The 27153-nt window shown below is 40.3% G+C and overlaps 2 protein-coding genes across 2 annotated transcripts in view; one reads left to right on the top strand and one right to left on the bottom strand.

The window, feature by feature from the left end:
* The first annotated feature begins 396 nt into the window (after nt 1-396).
* On the top strand, nt 397-8130 carry LOC139208724 (chondroitin sulfate synthase 2-like). Its single transcript, XM_070838454.1, has 4 exons — nt 397-686; nt 1983-2547; nt 6386-6568; nt 6766-8130. Exons 1-4 carry the CDS (start codon nt 397-399, stop codon nt 8026-8028), a joined length of 2301 nt encoding a protein of 766 aa, XP_070694555.1. The 3' UTR covers nt 8029-8130.
* Nucleotides 8131-15970: 7840 nt separating this feature from the next.
* LOC139208443 (acid-sensing ion channel 4-A) overlaps nt 15971-27153 on the bottom strand; it is a 72311-nt gene continuing 61128 nt past the window's right edge. The window contains exons 3-10 of the mRNA XM_070838129.1: nt 26802-26929; nt 26526-26679; nt 22856-22909; nt 20313-20466; nt 18127-18218; nt 17856-17935; nt 17200-17310; nt 15971-16102 (exon numbers count right to left, since the gene is read on the bottom strand). Of these exons, the coding sequence (XP_070694230.1) occupies nt 15971-16102; nt 17200-17310; nt 17856-17935; nt 18127-18218; nt 20313-20466; nt 22856-22909; nt 26526-26679; nt 26802-26929 (905 nt within the window). The remainder of the gene's footprint in view (nt 16103-17199; nt 17311-17855; nt 17936-18126; nt 18219-20312; nt 20467-22855; nt 22910-26525; nt 26680-26801; nt 26930-27153) is intronic.

Below are 27153 nucleotides of genomic sequence, written 5' to 3'. Positions count from 1 at the left end.
TTTAGTCCAAATAAAAGAGAGCAGATGATGGAGACCTGACCCATCACAGTCCGGTAGACATGACAGTGCGGATGGGGACAGGTGAAGACACTCAGAGGCACTGCGGTCCTGCTCCAGTCCACATTTCCCAGTCCGTCCTGGAGTGTATCCCTCCGCCCTGCGCAGCAGCACACGGTCTGGAAGTAGACCCTCCTCTGATGCTACGGTGTGGCCGCCGGGGAGGAGCCAGGTAGCTGCTATACTGACACGTAACGATCCGGCGTAAATTTAACTTCATCTTTTCCGTGAAGTTGAGTGTCTGCGCGGCCTCTTGGATGTGTCGCTGACCTGTCCCGGACCACAGGCCTGTTAGTGAGCGCGGAGCGGGGCTGACTGACTCGGCAGCCGACCCGCAAGATGAGATTTCCAGCGTTTATTTCCGTCCTGCGGTCGGTCGGCCCGGTGGTAATCGGTATTTCTTTAGGGTTCACGCTGAGTTTACTGAGCGTGAACTGGACGGAGGAAGCGTGCTACCTGGACGGTAAGGAGGGCGAGGATGTGACCGTGGGACAGGACGGACTGCTGAAAGGCGCCCGAAAGCCCAACTCCATTTCCACCGTCAACGATGTGGAGTCCGAGGAGGACTTTGAGCCAAGAATAGTCCCTTACAAACAAGTCCAGCAGAGTGCCCCGAAGAAAGTTTTCAGGTGAGCTTTACAGGGCCGGTCCCTCTGCCTCAGTGTGTGAGAGGGCTGCTGCTAACTAATGGTGACTAATGGTGACTAATGCCTGTGTTTAGTAAAAACCACATCTTTATTGGCCACAGCAGAGCAGGCCTCAGTGTAGATCTCCCTCTGTGAGAGGTTGATGGGCTGCTTGGTCCACATCATGCTGGGCGGGCAGGTGTTGGTGGTTGTCATGTGGGGCTGAGATTATACAACAACATCATGATGAAGACCAATAAAACACAATCTAAAGGCAGACACAACTATTTCTCCCTGATGTTATTTGTCACACAGAGGCTGATGAACTGTAAAGTCCACAGCTCTGCTTCCTCTGCTGCTCTCCACCCACCATACTGCTCAGATGGAGTATTTCTGCCCCACATTTTCTTTGTAAACATTTCCTGGATGGAGACCTTGTGTGAATGTCAGCCTTCACACCCAAAGTGGCTGCACTGCATCGCAATTCTGAGAAAGAAAGAATTCAGTGGAAAAAGGCTCAGAGCTGTGAGCGTGTAAACATCCAGGTCGCTCAGGCAACTTGTAATCCAGTGGTTTGTTCATTAAGTGGAAGAGCTGCAACTAATTATTATGCTCATTATTGATTAATGCTGATTGTTGCAGTGTTGTTGTTTAGTTCATGGAAAGTTTAAAAAGTAGTGGAAAATCACAGACAATCCAAAGTGACGTGTTTGGGGCTTGTTCTGAGTGACCAAACACCCAAAATCCACATTTTGTTTTTACCTATAACTTTCTGTCAGACTAAAGTAGCATTTGTGATGCACTAACCAGCAAATGTTTGCATTTTAGCTTAAAAGAGCAAAAGGAGGTTCCATGAGTTTGTCCACAATTGGTTGCAGCTCTAATAAGAGTCATAATCGATGCCATGCACAGTATAACAGACATAAACGACAGGTTAGGTCATGGTCGCAGTGATGAATCACAGTTCAGGTTCTCATGTGTGTGGTTTTCCAAACAGCTTGTGGTTTTTCTTGTTAGTCTGAGTTTTGTTTGTCTTTCGACATCCAGAATTTCCACGAAATTTGGTGCAACAGAGTCACAGATTTAATCTGGATCCAAACTGATCGAAACTTCTCTCAGCTACTGTTTTCAGTCATTATTATTCACCCTCCTTTCAGGGTCCATTAATAAACTAAACATGGAAGTTCTAGAAACAAAATGGTCAAATGATGTCATGACAGTAAGTTAGAGAATTTCTCCCAGTGTGTTTTCATTCATCAAAGCAGTGTTGATTCAGTATCTGTCTGGTGTCTTTTTCAGGGCTAAATACATAAGCACAGAGTTGGGGATGCGAGAGCGTCTGTTCGTCGGGGTCCTGACCTCCAAGAACACCATAAACACGCTGGGCGTGGCTGTTAATCGCACCGTTAGCCATCACCTGGACACCGTGATCTTCTTCACCGGCATGCGCAACCGCAAAGTCCCTCACGGCATGTTCGTTGTCTCTCATGGAGATGAGAGACTGATATGGAACATGTTTCAGAATATCAAATACATCTTAGACCATTACATCAATGAGTACGACTGGTTTTTCTTTGTCCAAGATGACACCTACACAGAAGCTGACAGGATCAAATCCCTGGTGGATCACCTGAGTATGGACCGAGAGCTTTACATTGGCAGTCCTGAGGAGTTCATAGGTGGCGAGATGGAGGGGAAGTACTGCTACGGAGGGTTTGGGTACCTCCTGTCGCGTACCTTGCTCCTCCGGCTCCAGCCGTTCCTGGAAAACTGTAGGAACGACATCCTGAGCGCACGGCCTGACGAGTGGCTCGGAAGATGCATCATCGATTACACAAACACAAACTGCGTCAGTGAATATGAGGTAGGTTGATCCTAGACGGGGCACACGGTCACCAGTGTACTTATTGAACACCATAAATCTCTCTTTTCAATAATAAGTAAACTTTTTAAATCTATAAAACAGGTTGGCGGCTTCTCAATGTTTGATGTTTGAAGGGACCAGAATGAGGGAGCTCATTGTTAAAATGAATGAGGAGCCACAGGGGGAAAAATGTTCCAAGACTGACATTCAGAACAGTTGTGAGACAGGTTACAGCAGGGGCTCACCTCGACACAAAAACAAAACTGTCACTGCAGAAATCATGCTTCGCCTCTGGGACAGCACTTAAAACTGACAGACAGCTATATAAAACTGTAATTACCATGCTAGCACAGGCAGAGGTGGTATTTATATTACAGAGTAGATTGCTAATACCCTTTAGCCTTTCATTTTTTTCCTCCTCCACAGCTCTGGCAGCAACGTGGAATAGGTAAACAGGCAGGCAGAGCACAGCTGAGTGCAGCCTTGCTTAGGTTCAATGGTGTGAAAATCCCCTGTGGGTCAACATGCTTTGCTCCTGTAATGTCATTAGCATTTAAGGTCAAACAAGCTCTGTGGAGCCTTGATCTGCCCCAGTGCCCTTCCAGGCGATTGTTTGTTGCGTTCAGCACACTTTGCTTCATCCATGCCAAAGTTTGTGGTCTTTCTAAACATATTAAAATGCACGGTTAGGAATTTAACAGTGTAAATGTGTCCTTACAATATCCCATGTATGCCAGTATTCTGTATACTTCACTTATTCCACTGTCTTTTGCTGCCATTTTCTTCTCCTTGGCAATGACCCAGTGCAGGAAACCATCTTGTTCCACAGTTGAGAGTGAGTTGCATGGATAACTAAAGCGCCCTGAGCTAGAAGAGCTCCAGCAGAGCCCCCTAGATAAGGGAGAGAAGCAGGGGGAAAGCCGAAAGGCACGGTATGGGTGAAGAATTCAGCTTTAACACAGAGCCAGACATCAATTTATCTGTTAAGAGAGAACATTGATGACAATTAGGCACGGACAATGCTTCGTTAAGTGTGCCACTACAGGCTGTGAGCTGTTGGCAAACATTTGCAACAGAGTCACCTCGCTGCTCGGTTAAGCAGCGTCTCCATTCTTTGTTCTTTTAATAGCTTGATCAGATTGGATTCACTTTTTTTAATCACTCAAGCTCCTTAGGTGGCTACTCTGTTTTCAGCTTAATTGACTGTGTCTATAAGTAGGATTCTGGTGCCGGTGTCGCCACCATTAGGTTCACCTTTAAATTCTTAACTGTTGCTTTTTAACCTGGTGCCTCAGTGAGTCAATATATTAAAATAAAAAAGCAGCAGAGTTAATTAAAATAAAGAATCTCTTCAACTTCATATACCCACAACTAATTTTATCCCGGAAATGACAGAAACTTACAGGAAGTTTCTATTCATACAAAATGAATCTCCGCCTTCCCCTCAGTGTGCTATAATGGTTGAAACCAGCCTGTTTGCTGTTTGTGGACTGGAGCCTAAAATGCTGCCTAGATAGCTTGTAATGTTTGTTTGAATGGAAGTAGCACAGTGACATTAGGCATGTTTCTGTCATGCTCAAACCAAAACACCTTTGAAATCTCAATTAAGAAGATCAATCCATCAATCTATTGGCCAAAAATTGTGACATTTCCTTTCTTTGTGACAACATTCGCAGTGTATCCATCGACCAACAAATTCTAATGTGTCAGAATTAGTCAGTGATCTATCGTATATTCTTCATCTTGTTTCCACAGAACAGAAATGCTGTTATTTAATGGGTGATTTTGATATCAATGTTATCAACTCTAAGAATAATAATCTGGCCACAGATTTCTTTATTCTCTCATCCTTTATTTGACGTCTTTTGACTGAAAGACCAGCTGCACTGATCTATAATTTTGTTACTAATGTTCTTAATACAACTTAGAAATCTGGAGTCTTGTCCATGGATGTCGATCATTGTCTGTTTTTTTTTTTTGCAGCATCCTAAGAAAATAAATGTAAACAGATGGACAGATATCTGATGATAATCTGATGATCCTCAAAGGGCTTGCACCTTGTTTTCTGGCATTACCTCTTGATGTTACAAGAAAGCTTTTCTCCTTACTCTTATTTCTACTAAATCTCACTGTAGATCAGCTAATCCCTGGATAACTTCTGCTATAATGACTTCGGTAAAAACTGAACATAGACTGAATAAAACATACCTACAGAGTCTTACTCCATTACCAATTACAGAAACAAATTAAATCATGTTATCCAAAAAACAAAGAAAACTACTTTAATACCAAAACTAATATGGCTTATCTTTGGCAAACCATTAACTTTATTGTTACCAAAGACAAATGAGACTATCAAGACAGATTATAGTCTCATAAGTGAGCCTTGAGAAATTGCCTATAAATTCAATAACTTCCTTTAAAAAAAAAAAAATTTAAAAAAATCCTTTAAAGTTAATGAAAACTCCTTTGTAAGCGGAGGTCCGCATGGCCTCATACAATCTAAATAATTCATCTCCTGGTTTTGACAATTTCCGTGGTAGTCTGTCTAAATCAGCTCAGGATCTAATGCTAAAGCCTTTAGATCTCACTCTCAATCTTTCTCTGGGAAAGGTGTTGTCCCTCATGAAATGAAAATCATTACAGACTGATTTAAATTTTACCTGTAAGGGAAAAGTGTTGGAAAAACTTGTTTATCGAATCACCTGGGTTGGTATAATATTTTATATACACATCAATATGAGTTTAGAAAGAACCACTGTACTTCTATGTCTGTCTCTTATCTTAATGAAATCTGTAAAGGTAGAGATAGAGAAGAAGGCACCATTGGAGTCTTGTTAGACTCGTCTAAGGCTGTCCTTACTGTAAGCCATCCCATTCCTCTTCATAAACTTTCCCATCTCGGACTACAAAAATCTGTGTTGCTCTGGTAATTAACTTACATTAAAGATGGAAAACAGTTTCCCCTACAATAATATTATTTAGATTTTTTCTTATATCACTTATTGTGTACCTCAAGGATTGGTCCTTGGGCCATCATTATTTTTAATTTATATTAAACATTTATGTAATGTTTCTATGTATTAACCGCTGATCATGTAGCTGCTTTATTTCACATAAAGATGTTGACATAATAGCTTAAGTATTAAAACAAGAGCTCATGAAGATACGTGCTTGGTTTAACTGTAACAAATTATCTGTCAGTATTAAGAAACTATGTTGTGTTACTTTTTGTATTCAGCCCGCAAATGATGACCAGTACTTGTATATAAAGATTAGTAGTACTATTATAGATAAAGTGTATTCAGTCTGGGTGCGTACTCATCCCACTAAACTGTGTTTATCAAGTCAACAAACTACAGATCGCTTTGTTTTTATACAGCTCTTTGAACAGGACCGTTCCCTCCTATTTTCATGAATCCTATTCCTACCATCAATTCCACAATTATTCCACTAAAATTAACAACAAATTCAGGCCTCCTCCATTTTATATTTTAAACATTGCATCTGCATAATTTAACAAAGCCATTAAAGGTTTGTTTTTATTTCCGCAATGTTGTCCATATGCATTATCTTTGTCCGCCAATTACTAGTCATTTTAATTTTATGTAATTACTTGCTGTGCACTTATTGATGGCTGCTAGTGTGTTCAGTCTTATATTTTGTCATTTTTCCTTTTTCTCTCTGTCTTTCCCATCTTTTTAAATAAAGAAAAAGGTTTTTTTCCTTTATGTATATATAAGTTTTGTATCTTTTGCATATGTGTAGAAAAATTAGAAATGTAAGATGCCTCATGAAAAAACCTTTCACCCTCTCAACCCTCTCTCTCTCTCCACAGGGGCTTCAGTATCACCATTATGAGTTGGGGAAAAACTCTGACCCCAGTAAGGAGCAGAGTGAAGACTTCAAGAAAGCACTGACCGTCCATCCAGTGTCCGACCCTGAACACATGTACCGGCTGCACAGATACTTCACTGAGATTGAACTCCAGAAGACTTACGATGAGATTGCTAAACTGCAGGTAAACTGATTTTCAAGTGTCAAAGATGCCCCGTGGTTCAGTAAAAAAATAAAACCTGGCTTCTCTTAACGTACCTCTATTGTACGTTCATAATACCACAATTTTAGTGTAGTATTAGTTGTGTAAATGGCATGTCGGCAACATGTCGACATGTCGGCAACTCGAATTCGATCTTAACACCTCTTGTGTTTCCACAGGCTGAAATAAAGAATGTGAGTGTGGTTGCTTTTGAGGGCAACCGAAGCGCTCAGTGGCCTGTGGGAATCAATCCACCTTTTGAGCCAAAGTCTCGGTTTGAAGTTCTGAAGTGGGAATATTTTACAGAGGAGGAGATTTATTCGTGCATCGATGGCTCTCCAAAGTGTGAACTGCGTGGCATTGATAGCGTGGATGTGGCTGATGTCATTGACATAGCCATGGGAGAGCTGAACAAGAAGTACAAGCCTGTCCTGCACCTCAAGAAGCAGCAGCTGATTAACGGCTACAGGCGCTTTGACCCCATCAGGGGCATGGAGTACACCTTGGACCTTCAGCTGGAGGTTGTTAACCAAAAAGGTCACAGTCGTTCCATCACCAAGCGGGTTCATCTTGTACGACCTTTGAGCCGAATTGAGATCATTCCCATGCCCTATGTGACTGAAGCTACAAGGGTTCACATCATTATCCCTCTTACTCTGCAGGACCGGAGCTATGTTGACCATTTCCTGGAGGTCTTTGCCTCAAATGCTTTTGAGACCAGCGAAAATGCCATCCTAACATTCTTGTTCATTTATGACCCAGTGGAGGCACAGCAAGTTAACCAGAATGATATATTTGCCAGCGTGAAGACTCAGATAAATGCTTATGAACGAAAATACCCCACAGTAAAAATCCCATGGATAAGTGTCAAGACTGAAACGCCATCCCAGATCAAATTTATGGATATCATCTCGAAGAAGCATCCAGTTGACACGCTGTTCTTCTTGGCTAACGCCAACACACGCGTGAATTCAGAATTTCTGAACCGCTGCCGCATGAATTCAATAAACAACTGGCAGGTGTTCTTCCCCATCCATTTCCAGGACTACAACCCCGATGTGGCCTATCACAACCAGGAGCATCCGGTCACAGTTGATCTGGTCAAGGATGCAGGCCGTTTTGACCGCACTTCATTTGAAGAAGCATGTTTTTACAATTCGGACTACATGGCGACACGCACACGTATGGTGGCCGACGTTCAAGAGAACGAGGAGATCCTAGAGACCCTGGACATCTACGAAATGTTCGTGAAGTATTCAGGTCTTCACGTATTCAGGGCAGTGGAGCCAGCATTGCACCAGCAGTATCGCTACCAAGCCTGCAACCCGCGACTTAGTGAAGACATCTATCATAGATGCGTTCAGAGCAACTTGGAAGGCCTTGGTTCTCGCACCCAGCTCGCCATGCTGCTGTCTGAGCAAGAACAAGGAAACAGCACATGAAAACGACAGCGAAATTCTGCTCCTGCAAGTGTTTAAATCAACGTTTAAAGCTTTGTATCTGTTGTAATAGCGTCTTTATGCAAGCTAGAATTTGGGTTGAACAGGAACAACACACTTAGTACCACCCGTAAGTTAACTCTTAACTTTACCCCAAACCCAAAACATGTCTTTCAGTGTGCATCAAGGGTTATTCGGTTTGTTTTTAGCTAGTCTGGAAAAATGAATGCAGTACATACCTAATGAAACCTTTTCTTAAATGTTTACAGTACTTGTCCATACAGATGAGTTGCTAGAACCAAATGTTTTTGCTTCTCTGACGATTCTGAAAGCTGCGTCGAGCAATTTCTGACCACTAGGTGGCCAAAACTCACACTAGAATAGACTTGATGTAGGGCTGGTTCATCCAGTGGTTATGTTAAAGGTATTCTCTACACATCCAGTGGATAGAGGGCTGCATAGATAATTGAAGTCTTTATCTCTCGGTGTCTAGTGATGCCACTAGGATTGTCACTAGTGTTGTCATTGGGATTATATCCTGTTTGGTCCATTATCTCCTTGAAAATACCTTCTTTTCTTTTGTGTTGGAGAGGTAACACACTGTAGACTTATTTCAGATGATGTGCAGGGTTCAGCGGCTTATAGTTTTGTTCAGGAGGTTTGAATCAGTTTAACCAAAAGTTGGCATGAAGTTGCAGTGATTTGTTGCTTTTCAGTGGAATCGGAAAAACTAGCAGCAACGCTCTCACATTTATAATGTTATTTGATTTAATGTTAATATCAAAGATATTGTTTAATGGAGCTTCAATGTATAGCTATGTGTAGATATACATGAGTATAATGGACCACGGGTTGTGTGCCCTTTCACATGAGGGCATTAAAACATTGAGCTTTTCATATCTACTGATTTTAGTAGTTACAAAAGCAAATTTTTGTGTATGTGCCTTGACACTGACTTTTCATATGTTGACTGTTTGGAAATGATCTTTATGTTACACAGTTGTGCAGTTTACCCCTTCAGGTAATTATTGGTATTGTTACGACATGAAATTATAGCTTTGAAGGGCTGGGAGATATTATCTTTATCTGTTGATAAAACCTGTTACATAGCTGGGACAATTCAATGGATTGTCAGTTAACCTTAAATCTTTTAAAGGTGACTTGGAAATCACGGCCCCAACCATCCACAGGTTGTCAGTGTGCCTCAAAGCAGTAAAGAAGTTTCTAGAAAGTATCTTACGTTGGTCTTGAGAGGTCATAGATGAAGATTAATGTACTCCAGTAGGTCAGTGGTGTGTATTTGAGCAGAATTGTTGATGTGGCAAGAACATTTGCATGCAGGAGGCAAAGGAGAATTATGTACAATGGGAGGAAAGATCACCTCAGTAAATGAAGTGATCGCCCAGGTGTGTCATTTTTTTCCCCCAAGAGCCCTCATTGAAGTAAGTGGTACTTTAAAACAGAATTTAATTAGTTTAGAAATGATTGAAATTAAGAATGTATGAAACATTTTTCCATGTCAACAAGTACAGGGGTCTTGAATAAGATATTTAATTGTTCCAAAGTGTTTGGGACGGCATTGTTAAAGATTTTGTAAGTTATTGAATGATGTCATTGTCCTCCATTTGCTTTCTCCCAACCGCAGCACAGTCCAATGGGAGGCCTTTTCTCCATTAGTGGGTGGCGGTGGAGGCAGCGGTACTGGACACCAGAAAGTTATTAGTGTATTATAATGTGCAATATTACAGAAAACACAACTGGACAGGTGTCCGGTGGAGGGCAGGACTTTTAATTTAATTTGCTGCAAGTACGGCAGTGTAAATATCACAATGCTGTTCGTGACATTACGTTAAGTCAGACTCCTGCTTCCTGTTCAATGTTTGGTGAATACACTGTAATTTGTTCTGACAAGACCTTTAATGTATTTTGCTGACACTAGAGACACTTTTCATCATCAAATTTACTTTGAAATACACCAAATTAAGACAAGTCCTTGTTATTTAACTTGAATTGGATTAAAGTATATGTTGGAAAGGCTACATCCACAGTGGTGGTCCTCAGCAGTGTTTGCTGTATATTCTGCCACGTGAACACAGATAGTTGAGGTCAGTTCTTTCTGACTGTTTGCTTTCATTTTATAACGCATCTCTTTCTTGATGAGAGCAGTCTTTGACGGTGACAGCACTCCTGCTGACGTAGTATGAATGTTCTTGAATCTTTGAAGAGTACGACACTTATAATGTGCGGAATCGGAAACTGAATCGTCCAAAAACCACTGTGAAAGACGGAGGGCTGAGATTACAACATGAAGTTAATGTGGTGCGTCATCTTTGCCTTCTGTAGACGTGAGCAGCTCAAAATTAAGTGAGCGTGGCAGATTAATCACCCCGTGTTGTTAACACGGACGCCATCGCTCATCGTTAAGTATTTTTTTTCCATAAGTTATTTATCTCTCGTTTCTCTGCAGATTCTTAATACTTCCGCACTAACAGAAGCTTTCACGACATTCTCTGTGTATGTATGAATATTTTATAGACTCTATTTTTAAGCATTTTTAGCTTTATTTACACACCAATTGACATTTTATTATTTGTGGTGACAAAATGAATCACAAACTGTATTTTACTTTGTGCTTTGAAAATCATTTGACCACAAAGACAATTTAAAGTGTGTGTATTTCACTTATGATCAAGCAAAAGCAGGTAAACACTTAGGCTCATTTTTTAATTTCCATTGATGTTTGGACCTGATTTTCAATATTTTATGCGTATGGGTACTAGAATAACCAAAGCAATATATTTTAATAAATGCTCATCACATTTAATTGTGTGCGGTAATTCCCAATGAACTGTGAATTATTGTAATTTCTAATAAAGAATATTTGAATATAATTGTTTTCTCTGTCATTTTTCTTTTTTTGTTTTTTGAAGATAAGAAAATAGCAATTTTTGTATTGCAGCTACAAAATCCAGTCTGTCCTTTAGGTGTCAGCAGAAGAGCACGTTTCCCCGTTCTTAGACCAGCGCTGGCTGCCAGTCGCTGAGGTGAGCGGCGCTACAGAACATCATTTTAGGAATCACATTTTCTAATCCAAACATGTATGGTTTTCTCATTCATGTTCCCAGCGTGTGCTCAGTGTGCGCAGTTAACATTCTTGCCATGTCAGACCCGAGGTATTCCTTATGTCTGGGTCGGGTAAAAACAGGGAAAATGTTGCAGCCTTAATTATAGCTTTAGTTATTTCAAGGGTCCATATGCAGTACCCTGAGGCACGCTGTAAAACCACATAACTACAGAGCAGCTGGGAGTTAATTGTAAGTCATTATTTTGTACTTTGCTTTACATTCGATCCCAGGACTTTCTCCTCCCACACAGGGACACAGTTGTTTCAAGTCCTCTAGAACATGTTCACCATGGATTCTGCTGGAGGGTATTTTAACACGCAGAAACACACAAGAAATTACTTATCTTAATTAGATGGTGAAACTTCTTTACAAAGAACTTCTATTTTCCCTCCAAACTTACCTCTGAGATGCCTTCAGTCTTCTTTTTTTATATGGCTTTGTCATAGTAAGTGGCTTTGAAACAGCTGGAAAATAGAAGTAAAAAAGTTGACAACATGGAGTTAAAAAGTGAATTGGACTCTGGATTTAGGAGGCACTGGTTTTACCAATCTAAACTTTAATAGTTATCGTATTTACCATATTCAATATTTATAAAATGTGTTCTAACAGAGGAAATAATCACAAGATCACACTTATGTACAAAATGTAAGCGTTCATTTCCATTTCTGTCAGATATGCGATGAAATTTTTACTCCTGTGAATTCCTGACAGCTGCTCGCATCACCCTGCACTCTTATTTTTCTCTTCTCAGATGACCTCTTAGACCTAAGCAGCTGAAAAAGAAGGACATAACAGCAGATATTCAAGACTTAACATGAGAGGCTGGCCGGATCAAATTGATTTTTATGGAAAATGTAATAAGCACATACAGGCTGAATGTCATGGAGCTATAAAAAGGTAGGCCCGAAGAGCTGTGCAAGAGGGGAGCTCAGAGGGGAGGACTGAGGAATTCAAGGAATGTGAGCTACATGTTGTCAGGGAGGTTTTCCCATCTGCTACAGTGCAGGTCTGCCACCCATCGCTCAGCCCTGTGGCACCTCTCACACACCGCATGCTGTTGTAAAATTGAGTCTTTGTAATCGACTCATCTGTGTTTTTTAAATGCTTTTGTATGCAGAATGAATCCGGTTGTGTTCCGGTGCAGCTAAACACAGCATCTCAAGGATAAAAAAGAAAAATGAAAAAAACCTTTCCACGTCGACTCCAGGCGCCATTTGAACAAAACTCTACAGTGATAATAATGCAGCCCTGTATTCATCTCAGGACACCAGCCCCTGTGTGACTTGTCTGAGGATCGCTACAATTATTGATGACAGAGGAGAAGATTGTTATGCATAGCCTGTACAGGATGCCATCAGAGACTGTGATTGGGAACCTTTTGAAAATGTCAAAGTGACACATGATTATGAATATTAAACAGCCATGTATAGCCCATGATTACTTGATGGGAGGAGGGGATTTGACAGACAGAGAACTGTGGAATCTCATTGTGAGCTTAAGTGATGTATGGCGATGTTGCAGCGACAGAATGCTCCGATCACATTAACAGAAAAATTATGTCGTCATTTGTAAACATGGTATCCTGTGATGTGAAGTATTTCATATATTTCCCAGTCATGAATTACACCATCAGTGTGTATTGTCAAAGGCCGGTCTAATCTGGGGGGTTTTAAACTGGCTTGATTTTATGCAGGTGTGGATTAGACTAGAAAATTAAGTCCAATGTGCTTATAATTTGCAGCAAAACAGGTCTCGGCATGGAGAAGCTTCTGTGTCTGAAAGTGAAGTCAATGTGGAAGTACTTTAAACCTGCATTCTTTCTAACGGCCAGCAGAGGGCGACTACAGTGGGTGTCCAACTGTACCAGTGCCTCAGTAAACATTTGTAATGAGTTTATGGTCTCAGTCACCACTTTTAAGTCTTAAAATGGCCCCATTTGGGATTCAATAGATAAGGCAGTCCCGCCTTAAAGCACAGCCTTTTTCATTGTGACCAACCAATCAGAGGTGGTCTTTGAGGAACGTCACTTCTGGCTCCAAAACCAAGATGGTGGCGCCCAGAATGCCAAACTTGAAGCTTCAAAATGAACAAACCACAGGCCTAAACTGCATGACAGGGAATAAGCTGTTTACCTGCCATGAGGGAAACACGATCAACTCAAAACACCAAATCTCCACCAAGATCAAAACAGTTGTTGGCTCAGCTTTGTCCAGTATATAAAAGGACGAGGGGTCAACACCAGAAATTATGGTGCACAAATAAAGTCATGTGTTGAATTTGTTGTAGTTAATGGCATCATTTCTGAATTCCCTTTCCTGAATGCTTCTTTACATGGATTTCAATGGAGGTGAAAACCGAGTTAAACAAATAATGGCAAAAGATGACGTGTTCCTGTACAGTCAGTGCCGTCAGCGATGAAGCCCAGCGATGAAGGCAGAAAGTTAAGAGCAGAATAAAATATCCTATGAAGCCAAACTACAGCAACTCTTTCTACTGACACAATCAACAGTGTCAAGACACAGCAGTTAGTTTTGTCTCAGAAATTGCCTGTAGTTACAACCTTTAAAGTTATTTTCCATGATTGGATCTTGATGTAACTTAACATGTAGACGTCATCACGGGTTCTGCTTCCAACCACTCGCTTTGCAGATGAGCTCCTGGAGCAACAGGTGACACTAATATTTGATGCCAATTGCAGGTATTGATTAAGCAAATGTGTCGTCACATCACAATAAAAATGACAACAACAAACACAACAGCAACGGCCATTTTACTACTGCATCTGCATTGTGCAGGCCAAACAATACGAAACAAAAAATCTTTGTTAACTGTATAGAAATAAAGTATTGAATCTTGAGTGTTTATTGGCATCCAGAAATGACACACAGGAAATCTGCTTCTGCTCTACTTCTTCCAAATGCTTATTTAACTCTCCAACCATAAAAACTACGTAGTAAAGCAACATGACGCAGTGTAGTTGGTGCCACTGTTTCCCTTTTATATCTGCAGCATCTGAATTTGTAAAGGATAATGTAAGAAGAACGTCACGAGTTCTTAAAAGGTTTTGCCAGAGGCTACAGGTTGTTTAGTTCCTACAGTGTATGAGGTCGAGACCTGCCCCAATAATGACAAACATGATTATGAATGAATCACTTTAAGAGTCTCCAGTTTTACTTTGCTAACTTGTGCTCTTTAAAACTCCTGTGTCTTTGTCCCGCCCACTGAGGATTAAGTTAACCAATAGGAATATTTCAGCCTCCAGAGCAAGTTTTAAATTAAACTCCTCTTTACAGTTTTGGAACTGAAGAGCTTAGAGCTGCTCTGGTTCTACATTTATTAGATAAGAACCACACTGCTGCAATAAAACTCCTAGCTTTCAGGCTAACTATTCTGATTTTCAAACTTTTGCTTTTTTTCATGGATCAGCTCAGCTGAGTCCCATCGGTCTAATGTGCTCAGTCATGTGTGCAAAATATGTGTGTGTTTGTTTGCATGTGCAGCTGCTCTGTACAAACACACACACACACACACACACACACACACACACACACGCACTGATGCCAGGTCTACACTGTAAATAGCTGCTACACTTTCACATCGGTGCAGGCCCACAAAGCTGAAGCAGATGACTTGGCAAAAAATTAAATTCAGTTCCTTATTGCTTATGTCAGCTGAAAGTTATGATGCTAACCAGAGTGAAGAGTAGACGGTGGGCAGAAATGAACCAAATAAGAGGAATAATTCAAGTTCAACCATGTCATAACTGAAAACATCGTCCATATGCAAAGGATTTGTGTGACGAAATCAGGACATATAAAAGGAAATGATGGAGATAATAGCCACAATCCATACAGTCCTTTTTTTTTTTGTAACTGGACAAATGTATTGATGTTTGGCAGTCTAATATATCTGCAGATTGTAAGTGTACAGTAATTGCTACAATTGTGATCAATTGTCATATAAAAGTATTTTCTAAAATGTATAAATAACTAAAATTGATATTACATAAGTTATATAGTAACTGAATATAAACAACAACCATTGAAACAGAAGTTTAGAACTTTCTCATTTTAAAGTTGGACTTTATGTACAAGTACAATGCTACTCTCTAACACCTTAACCACAAACCAGACAAAGTGTATCATGTGGAAAGATGCTGCTAGATCTTCTAAGCCAAGGTCATACAGTCCAGTCTACATAACTCCCCTCATATTTTGGACCAATGTAACACGTGTAAGCTTTGCTTACTGAAGTATTCTCATCTTGTATACAATATAGAACATATAGATAATAGTATCTCTTTAAATAATGACATAATTTATGATGTGTGTAATGGCTCGATATGGTACAGTGAGTTTTCCAGGAAGTAGGAGGAATAGTTTGAGGAGACATACATGGAGGGTTACAGACAGAAAAAAATCAGAGATGCTAGCAGAGTAAATTAATCATACTTTTCCTCTTTTGGAGTATAAACTAGATCAAGGTGACATGCAGTCCTCCTCTTGTTCCTTTATTGTGATCATGTACCAGAAATTGTTCCTGAAAATAAAAGTGCCTGACTTCTCGTGTGAAATTGGACGAAGTTGAGAGGGGTCCCATCCAGAGAGAGAAAAAAAAACGTAAAAGCAGTGTCCAATTTGTGCCTACATACTGTACGTACAAGTGCTTTGTTAGCAGCACGGGTTTGGTGTTCGACTTTGGCTGTAGCTTTTCACTGGTGACAGCAAAGGACCAATGGAAACGCCAGGGCCCTGTTATTGATCTCAACACAGACAGCTCTTATCTTTTGGTGTCACCAGGACCGGAATCGATGGTTGGTTCTAGCAAGCGAAGTCCTCAAACACCCCGTGGTGTCCGGCGTGATGGTGGTGAGGGTGTGGGTGGTGGTGGTTGGGGAGGATCGTGTTGGCGTACGCCCCCTCTGGGTGACTCCGTGTCATGTCATTGGGCTCCTGTTGAAGGCAGAGCACATCATGGTTGAAAGATCATGTGTGATGTCATATGTGCTGATATGGAGATGATAAATGTACAGTGACAGGACACTGATTCAGTCTAATCTCTTAACATGGGTCACTGAAAACCCCGACATACTGTTAGTGACTTGATCATTCTATTAAAGGTCATCTGACTCATAGTACTTTTACACTGTAAATTAAAGGACTAGTTCTACAACAGCAGGGGTTAGGAAGTGGCCGGCCTAGCTTAGCATAAAGAATGGAAGTAAGGGACAGTTATCCTGGCTCTGTCAAAGTTTTTAAAAATGCTCTTCAGATATTTAATTTACATATAAAACAAAGATTTATGGTTTTAGGGGAGTCGTGTGCTGTAACTATTTTGTGACAGCTTAGCTGACTGCACCTGGCTGGTGTTTGTTAAAGGTTTTACGTTACATCTCTTAAAAGAACAAATCATCTTTACACTGTGTTAATGTGAGATGTTTACTCCTGCTTCCAGTCTTTATGCTAAGCTAAGTTGTCCACATCGTTACTTCTGCTCCGTACATAATAAGATTAATATTGATCTTGTCCTGTGTGTGTGTTTCCAAAAATGTCCCTACATTTCCCATAGATACTGAGGTATGCTGTCCATATTCTACACTACTTTGGTGTCTGCATCTACAAAGTACTGATAGTAAAATCCGATGTCACATCACCCAAACCTAATCAAATTCAAATACTGAGTGGTAACAAAATAAATCGTTATGGGTTTCTCTGGCTCATTTAAAATTGATAGCCCTGTTTTTTGAAATTGAGACACAGCTGTGGTTACATATAGGACAAGAAGTCTATTGTTCAGCTATAAACAACTTCAGAATAAGGTTGTGCAATAACACATCCAAGCTCCAGGGGAGGATGCTTTGCACAGTGGTTAAGGCTAATTATGCACAATACATTCTCCATTATATTAGAAGTGGAAAATTATTAATTTGCTTCCTTCTAAATTATTCCCTTGTTGTGTCCTAATGCAGTTACAGTGCTGCAGGGAATGTGGTACACTTAGTATGAAACCAGTGCAACTGCCATTTGTTAGAAAACAGCATGTGCTCTACCTTTGCTTTCATTTCCTCTAGACCCACTGTTGCAACAGTGCTGGTCTGCTGCTTGTTCTTCTTCTCCTCTTTCTGCGGCCTCAGCAGACGTTGTAGCCGGTGCTTGATCACCTGGTTTCACCCAAAGCACGGCAGCAGGGAGGGTGAAAGAGCAGAGACGAGCGAGGGGGACAAGAGACGCAGCAGAGTGAAGAGTTCATTCACTGTGATGTCTGCATTACAGTCCCTCCCTCTGCTTTTGCTTTATTCATACATGTTTGGCAGTCAGGAGGCAGCTGGCTAGAAATGCTTAAATAAATACAGCTGAGACTGGAGTTCATTTCATGATCAGCGTTAGTAGCATATCCTCAGCTCAGACCTGAGAGGAAATTAGTTCCTTCGGCCTGGAAATCAAATAAAACTCCTCACTTGCATAGTAAGTGATAACATTTACATTGCCAGTCCTTGGACTTTCTAATGATCGTTTTTTGAAGAACAGTGATGATCACCAACACGCATAACACAAAAAAGGCAAACAATAATAACAACAATAATAGAAATAAACTGCCAATATTAAGGAAAATGAAAATACGGGACAAAAGCTGCTGATTAGAGATAATTACTGAATAGTTAGTTCTGTTCCTACTGCTGTGATTGGGTTTGCAGAGGCACTGTACCTCGTAGATGTAATCCAGTATTTCTAAGATTGTCAGGATGCTGGCTCCAATGAATAAGCCCATCTGTCCACCGATGTCACCTGAAATGAAAGAGTACTTAAAGAGAAGCACAGCGGACATAATGCCAAAGCAGTTGTTTGCTACTCATGGTAATTGTGCACAGGACGCAAGTGCAGCTAGTATAACAACAGCTTCCACTCTGCGCCCAGAAAATCTATTTAAATGTTCAGAAAAGGGAGAAAAAGGTGATAGTGGAAAGGTGGAATCTTACCTAATAGACCTGCAACATCATAGGCTTTCTTTTGCTCAATTGTTTCATAGTTCAGAGCTTCAAAGAAGATATCTAGAACCAGGAAGTTGTCTCTGAAAAAAAAAACAAGTGGAGTGGGAACGTCAAACAAAGTGAGGACACACTTGTGTTGTTTTTATAACTCGCTACAAATCATTACATAATTCAGAAAAGCACCATTGCAAGTCGTCTTTATGCTCACTGTAAATTGCCATGATGGGATTGTCAGGCCGACAGCGCTGTACGCAGATCTCACCAGCGATTGTGAGATAATGAGGTGTTTCAGGGTTTAACTGAGATGAGCAGAACGAGCGCTGACAGCATGCTCAGCCACCGCCACGACTCTGATCTCTCCGGATTTAGTAAGTCTGGTAATGTTTAGTGTTTTGAGGCATCATGAGCTCTTTGGTTTAGTTCTGCTTACCTTCTAGCACATCCCTGACTATTAGGCAATGGGAGGGATTACAGTACAAACATACTGGAAGTACAAGTTCATTACAATCTGAACATCAATAAAAGTGCCATAAAACACACTGTAGAGCAGGTGGAGGAAAAGTTACAGCCCTGCTTGTCGTCCATAGAAGTTACGATGTTCATTACACCTCACAACATTAACGTGCTGGAAGGAACAAACAATATAATGATGTCTGACAAATGACTCTTAACACGAGGTCCACTTTATGGCTTTTTTTCTGGTGTTTTAAAGCACATCTCACAGTCATCAACAGATTACTGTTGTACTGAGTAGTCTTAAGTTGATGCAAACATCATCCGAGCAAAGACCTTGAGATGGGGCTGAACGCTGCGGACCTTGTGTTTGTTGTTTGTTTATTTACAGAACACAAAAATAAAGTAAAAGCATCCTGACAGGTTAAAACACAAGGGAGAAATGATACAATAACAGCAGATGTGCAGACAGAGGACATAAGACACAAGGCAAAATATCAAAATTTAGGAGCAAAATAACTACAGACAACAATCATGAAATCATCTGTGCAAACTGATTCTACAATATTCTTATATTTAAAATAAACACATTTTCAAATTGCTCTGAGGAAATGTTTCCAAAAAAGGGGGAGCTGAATTTCATTTCATTCGTTTGTAGCTTGGTTTTATATTCAGTGCTAAATGTTCCTAAGTAACATTTTTGAAATAAGGACGTATGAACTGAACACTCTGTAGTTTGTTCATTTTGAAAACATTAAGAATAGCAGAAATTATAAAAAGGAAATTTGTGTAGTGTGTTGTAAATCTTTGAGTAATATACACATAAAGAATATTAAGTCAAGCTTGTATTTGAAAATGCCAAGTTAGTGTTGTGATGATTATGCTGTTTTCTTTTTCCTGATGGTGGCACCACAGGAAAGGCCACAGGTTTGCGTTTAAAGTCAGACACGTTTATTCCCCAATGGTCCTGGAGTCTACCTATTAGCCACATATGAGATGTCACGTCTCCTGATATTTTGGTGGCACTACAGAGCTGCACAAACTTGAAAGGTTTTATCCTCTAAAGATCACAATTGCTTATTTAATTACATGAGAATTCTTTTGAATTCATGTAGAAATGTTGCCTCGAAAGTGATGCTGGAGAGAAAGACAAGGAGTCATCTGAAACATATTCTCTGTTCTGTAGGAAATCAAACACAAATTTACTTCAGCCTGAAAACATCTTGATCAAGTGTTAGTCAGAGGGTTAGAGTCTGGTAGAGCCAGACAGGACATCGGGTCAAAACCATAGGAAACAATCTACAGTACTTTATTATTTTATCCATTTAATAGAATATTTATATATACATATTTTTTATTTCACGGCCATCTGACTTATCATTGTCCAAATATTTTGTTTTGTGCTTGACCTTCAGACAGAGTGACTCTAACGCAGTTTAATAAATATATTATTTTCAGAAATTTAATTACACAAATATACTTGTAATGACCTCATGGTGCTTGACAATCAAGTTGCTATCACCAGACGTTCTTACTCCAAGAAGATTTACTATTCACATGAACACAAAATATAAGTTGATGCTCATATGAAAATAATTGATTTTTATTTATGGTTGTCTGTTAGTGATCACATACGGGGGTCACAGTTTATGGCCCTTTTTATTGAGCACCACATCACCGCTCAGATGAGACTTTAGTGCTGATGACGGTTCCTGTTGTACCTGATGTAGTCCTCCGACTTGTCGTATTTCCTGGAGAGATAGCGAGCGGAGCCCTTACTGGGGATTTTGACCATGGAGAGCTCTTTACCGTAGCGGGTGAGATTACAGGGCGTCTCGCATGGACAGGCATCCCCACTGTTCTTCTGTAGCTGCGCTGCAACACAATGGAACAGCCGTTTAACAGATATGGATTGGGTCAGTTTCAGCGCTGACTTGCTGATAATCACTCTACCAGAGAAACATTACACAGAAACTAGAGGCAAAAACACAACAAAGGAAGAAGTGTGGAGATAGACGTCCTTTTGTCCACTTGGAGGCAACAGAACAAGCTGTGAACATAACATTTACATATCATCACCTTACAAAGCTGTTATGGCTAGCTTGTTAGCAAATGGTTGCTGATATCCAGCAAATATGAAGCAGCATTAGTATTCATTTGGAGTTGTTTTTCTGACCACCTGGAGAATTTAAGTCCACATTCACTCTTTTTTTAAGCTCCATTTTGGTCTCCACCACCAACATATGGCTCTCTAGCTGTGCTCCACTATGCTCACAAGCTGGCTGTTAACTAGTGTGTGTGGTTTAATGCTGGGCAGGTAGCAGGCAGTGGTCTTATCAGTTCTTCTTATCTGAAAACAACTGTCTGCTACGGTCCGATTTCAGGTCGACTTTTGGTAAGAGTGAAGCAAAACACGTTGCTAAAAGGTGCAAAAATGCCCCACATAGCTGAGGGGAACAGCAGGGAGAGGTGATAATTATCATTGTGTTATGAACAAACCCTTTCATATTATACATAATCATTTGCTCCATTGTGAAAATAAAACTATTGATTAGTGCAGCTTTAACGTTGCCTTTTAATATACTTAAGACTATAGACTATGACCACAGACATTACATGTTTCTGACTGGGTGGAAGCTTTCCATCAAAAGAACTAAAAAACACATCAGGATACTTCGATTATACATCTGATCAACAATTCAAGTCTCGTGTTTTAGACTTACAGGTAACCATAGCAACTGTAGCTATGGAACACACTACCTGTTTGCGAAGGTGACAACTTAAACACAAATACCTTGTTTTCTTTAGAAAGTGTCCATGGTGTTAAGTACCAATAAGTACAATTGTGTGCTGATGTAGCTGCTGTAGATGATTAGGCCTTACCTCCGTGTGGCTTTTTTTTTCAGTGCAGTTTGTAATGAAGGTAAATGCTTTTTTTAGTGAGGAGAAGATAGGAAATATTTTGCGCCAGCACTCAGCATCATTAAATTATATTACTTTCATGCCCAGAAAATTACTAGTAGTTAGTGTTTCTCCCAGTTGAATAGGTAATTTGAGGCTGAATGAATTCTTCATTACAGCCTTTAAATCAGGAAATAACAGTTTACAAAATCATTAAGTGGATAAAATGTGCAACAAAATGTCAGGTCATATCAGGTTTTATAGACATCTTTAGCAGTGGTCTCTGCCATATTGAAAAACTGACTTTATACTATTCACACACCAATATTTCTCATGGAGATATTATCAAAATAATAGTTTAGTCCAACTGTATTTGTGTAATAGAAAGCAACTGTTGTGGTGGTTTTAACAGTAATTCAGTCAAAGCAGAGAATAAATGATGATTTACAGTAAATGCTACTAAGGGCTCTGCAAAACACACCTAAACTTACACCCAATCAATATGCAAGCATGAATATCTCACAGATTAATAAATACATATGTACAGCTCTAACTCTACAACAATAGCCTTTTGCAAATTCTAAATGCATTCAGTCGAAACAAAAATGCGCGAGTGGGAGCACTGTGAGCAGTAATTATGATTTGTTGATTTATGTATTTTATGACTCTCACAATCAGATTATTTGTATGCAGGAGCACGATGGTATACATTCTTGATTTGATGGGATATCCTGATATGGGAACAAAACAAGTTGACAATAGAGATATATGAATTATATTCTAATTTATTACCTTTCATGAGGGGTGAATTTATTCACACTGCTAGATTCAGGAATATGACCCATATGAATATGGGCTATTCTTGTAAGATATATCTAAGATTTCATTCAACCTTATTTCAAATAGGGTTTGAATTCAGTGAAAAGAGACATAATTAAATTTCTGGCTTATTTGGCTGAGAAATGATAATTGTACTTGTGTGTCTGCCATGACCAAAAAAAAAAAAGAAAAAAAAATCAATTTTAATGCAGATGCATTGCCTTTGAAACCAAGGCACCTTTGTTTCGTCACAATGTCGGCTGTAGGAGAGGTCAGAGTCCCATCTGAGGGTGGGGGGGTGCACATATGCAGGAATGGTGGCTGGTTTAATATTAACAGTTCAACAATGGAGGCAGCACAGCCATCAACCTTTAAAGTGACTAAATCACAATGAGGAAAAGTCATTTCAAAATATCAAGTCTACCTCCAGGTATTTGTATCATAGAAAAAAAAAATCCTTATCATATTTACTGATTGTGTTTCCATTTCCCTTTGGGGGAATCTATTGTAATGAGAAAAGAAATGAAGGAGGATTGTTTCTTACCGAGTGCTTTGTCAACACAGTTGATTTTACTGGGAGGGCAGATATCTGCAGTTCCTGGAGAGGAGAAACAGAAAATGAGTCTGATCAATCAGAAACAAAATGATCGGTGACCCGTGTCTGCTGCAATGAGGAGCCGTGGCTGTGAACAACACTCCGCAGCTTATTATTCATCTCCAAATGAAGGCAGGCACATAGAGGATGACTTCCATCCACCGAGCCTGGGCCATCTTGGACGTCTGTCCTTGATTGCACTGAGAAATGGAGCATGCTGGCTTCACCCGGGAGGCATATTTAGAAAGTCTTTAAAAAACAATCAATGAGTCACCTCCTCGCAGACAAATGCAGGCCAGGCCATTAATGACAGGTATTCATCAGAAGCACAATTAATTGGCAAAGGTGTGTTTGTCTGTCTGCTAAATTCATGGGTTTAATGTTTTGTGGAAGTTATCAGAAATGTTAATTGATAGAAAGGTAAATGATGATCTGCGGGTGCTGCATAGAGTCGTTCTGTCTTTGAGATGAGACTGTGGACATACTGTGTTTTTCTCAACGAGTAGACATACCCTGCCAATGAGTCGACAACTAATAAACCGCTGATTGAAGAAGAAGAAAAAACAACATTTAATCATTGTGTGGATTTTATTTTCAGACGTTTTGAGTGTGGGGGCAAAAGTAGAGCAGTGTCTCTGTATGCTGTCCACACATTAGGAACAAGAACTTAAAAGCTTTTTTGGGGTGGTCATCCAAATATAGAAATACGCAGACATGCTGAAATATTCATCTTGAAAGAATCCAGGAAAACACAATTTTGCTTCTATGCCCCGCAGTTCAGGAGTCATGAGCAAAAACATTAAAGGCTTTATAAATAACCACCTCATAATCTAATCACTTCTCCGATTGAATTTTAGAACTCTTTTAGAAGAGTCGCTCTCATGATATCCTGCTAACAGATACATGAAGAAAAATAAACAACAACATAACTCAGTGCCCTAAAATGACAAGAAACATAAACACACAAACTATAAAAAGATGCTAAAATTTGTACAAAAGACTGCAAAGACTAGAGGCAACAGGCTGTGGACAAATGTGGGATTATGTAAACAAATGCTGATGACAATTTGCTGGCATGTTAAGTAGACTGTAAACAGTTGCTGGATTATATAAGTGAGTACGAGAGATTACAAATATTTGTGCTGTTCTCTCAAAAGCAAATAATTAGAATGACTAAAAATTGGAACAACATAGAACAGTAGCGGCAAACTGTAACGCAGCTGCTGTGGCTGCAGAGGACTGCTGGAGAAAAAAAAAAAAGAGGATACTCTGAACTGTATAAGGCACAGCGCTCCTACATTTCATTGATACAGTGCTGTGGTGTCACATCGAGGCTGTAAAAAGATTTTCAATTCACAAGTTGGCCTCATGCTCCCTTGTCGAGCTGCTGGACCAATTACTCAGTGGAACCTTACGAAGGAATTTCAGCAAACTTAATATGCAACAATAAATTTCTCTCTCTATTGATAAGTGGAGTGAGCTAATGCGAGCCCTCCACTAACGTCGGACTGGGCAAATGGCCCGGAAAAGCTTCCACATTTATTATATTTGATTTAATAAACATCATATCTGATGCGATACATCATCATGTGAAGCAGAGTGGCTCTGCTGGTCTCTAAGTACATCTGATCTGTGAATAGCCCTCACTATCTATTAATTCAAAAGTTTCCCACTCTGTGGTCTCGTTTTTTTCTTCACTTGTCTCATTTATTTGAAACATTGTTACAGTAAAGACTATTTCTAAAGGAGGTGCGGCTTCTCCACACAGCTGAGCAGTGAGAATGAGGACTTTTTATAGGTTTGGTTGGATCTGATATCTGAGGCATTAAACGTGTTCGCAGGTGTGGGAGACAAAAAAAAAACAAACCAACGGGGATAAGTACAGTGAAGGCAGTGATGCGTTACCACGTAGTAACCAGTTTGATGTGGGAGGCAACGGCCACCAACAGCTAGTTTTACCAAAATCATGAGCTCATGATGAGGTTATTATGACACAATAACGATCCTGCGCGGTACACAAGCTGATTAGAAATGTGTTCGCCTCACAGCCTGCTGACATCAAAAGATTAGCTGTGATTTTTTCTCTATAGATCAGGCCACAACTTTGGTCAAGTCATTACAGCCTGCAAATAGAAGTTAAGGAAGAACTGTGTGAAAGGTAAAAATGTGTGACTGATATGTAAGTGTGTAACTTGAGTGTTTGTAGCCTGCTGAAGTGAATCAAACGTTGTGTTGTTGATTCACATCAATCGATTTTCTCACATTCTAAGTCGGCTGTCAGCTGTCAGCTGCACAGCGTAAATATGGAAGTGATTCTTGCCTTTAAACTTTAAATGCGACCACCTCTGACGTGCCCACTTGACTTATCAGGTACATCAGCCAAACAGCATTCAGTGACTCAGCTCTTTGACTTCATGCACCCTGACCAAGATGACGCACGCACTGAGCACATCCATAATATCTTGCTTTGTGTTTGTCTGACCCACGGACTCTCTATGGGAAACACATTTCCACCACTGTGATGAAAAAAGGTTCCTGTAAGTCATTATAATGAGAAAGTTTCTCATTATTGTGAGATACTAGGATATTATTTTGAGAAATGGGCTTCCATAGTAACTTATCCCCAAGCTCAACAGAGACACTGCATAAATGGTGGGACTACAGTGACGAGTGTCCTAATAGAGAGTGTATCTCCCTGACGCACATAACTTGATGCCGTGGCTGCTCTGTGCTGTCTGCTTGATAATCTCTCTGCTCTGCTCATATTATCACATATCTGCAGCTCATTCACCAAAGTTCAACCATAGATTTGCCTTTATTGATGACATACTTTGTTTGACACTGTTCGATTAATTCAGTGATCTTCAAGTTACTAAATAAATTGACGTTCCATAAAGTCATTTTCTGCTCAATCTGAATTCAAGTGAGATTGAGTCCAATCGCCCATTCATGCAATCAATATCTATTGTGCTAATGTTTAATGGTTATTTGAGTTATTACTGAATTAGTTTTAGTTATCAAATAATATAATCATTGTATAATATAAAGCCTGCAAACCATCGACCAGTGGAAGCTAAACATGAGAAAAAAACAGTTATAATAATCGATCTTTCATGCAGTCTGAAGAGTCACTGGCCACAGAGCTGGCAGCGCTGCAGACGAGCGCTCCACGCCACATATCAAGTGTCGTGGTCATACACGTTGCAGCTCAAATTATTCAGTGCTGGAATTATTCATGTGGACCAAAAAAGGGGATTTGTTTTGCACAATGGGTCGTCTGATACCATGCAAATACTGGGCTCCTGTTTTTTCTAATTACGCTCGACCAAACCAGAGGGAAATGTTTAAAAATATTAAAACTGTTTGAGAAATTTATAATTTTGATTTTCCCAGTGTGAATTTTATTACTCTCTGTCTGCTATTTGATGACCTTGGAGTTGCCACAAAACATAAAAGTGTGTTCGTGTGTTTCTAAGTTCCAACCGCACACACATTTTGTTATAAATATAAAGATAAATGACTTCTATGTGTGCATTTATGATTCATGCAAACAAATGTTTTTTTTTTCCCGTGACACCTGCTGAGCTCAGTGTAAATGTGTGGTACGGGGTCATCCTACCTGGCATGTGCACCATCCTGCAGTTGCACACTCGCATGACCTCGTTGGTCTCGCAGAGCAAGCGACAGGCACTGATGCTGTATTTGTCGTATCCTGGGAACTTCTCTTTGCTGGTGGAGCGGCAGTTCCCCCAGGGCTGGGGCAGGTAGGTCAGCTAAGCACACAGAGATTTATTAGACCCCCGTCTGAACCACCAGAGGTGAATGATTGCAGGGAGAATAGTAATCTGGTGGTGGTGGTGAAGGTGGTGGGGGTGCGGTGATGAAGAAGACCTACCCTCTGCTCCTGACATGAAACAAAGGTCTGGAAGCCCGGAGAGACGCCAAAGCCCAGCTGGTGGATGTAGGGAGGCTCGTCCTGACTGTGGATCTGAACTCGGATGCCGGCCTCCAGGGACGTCTCATCTTGAGGATGGAACAGAGCAAGAGCACGGAGCGTTGCAAAAGGGAGACTACAAGGGAATTTCAGATGACTGCCTCCTCTGACAGCTTGGACCCAGTTTGACGCTAACTGCGAACCATATTTCAGTCATCTTTGAAAAATAAGCCAGCAGGGATTAATATTATGTGACAACTACAATGCAAGCACAAATCTGAGGTAGTGCATTTCGTTCAGGAATTTCCTTTTA

Source organism: Pempheris klunzingeri, chromosome 10 (genome assembly GCF_042242105.1).
Source record: "Pempheris klunzingeri isolate RE-2024b chromosome 10, fPemKlu1.hap1, whole genome shotgun sequence".
Classification (NCBI taxonomy): Eukaryota; Metazoa; Chordata; class Actinopteri; order Acropomatiformes; family Pempheridae; genus Pempheris; species Pempheris klunzingeri.
This window is presented reverse-complemented; position numbering and strand designations above follow the sequence as displayed.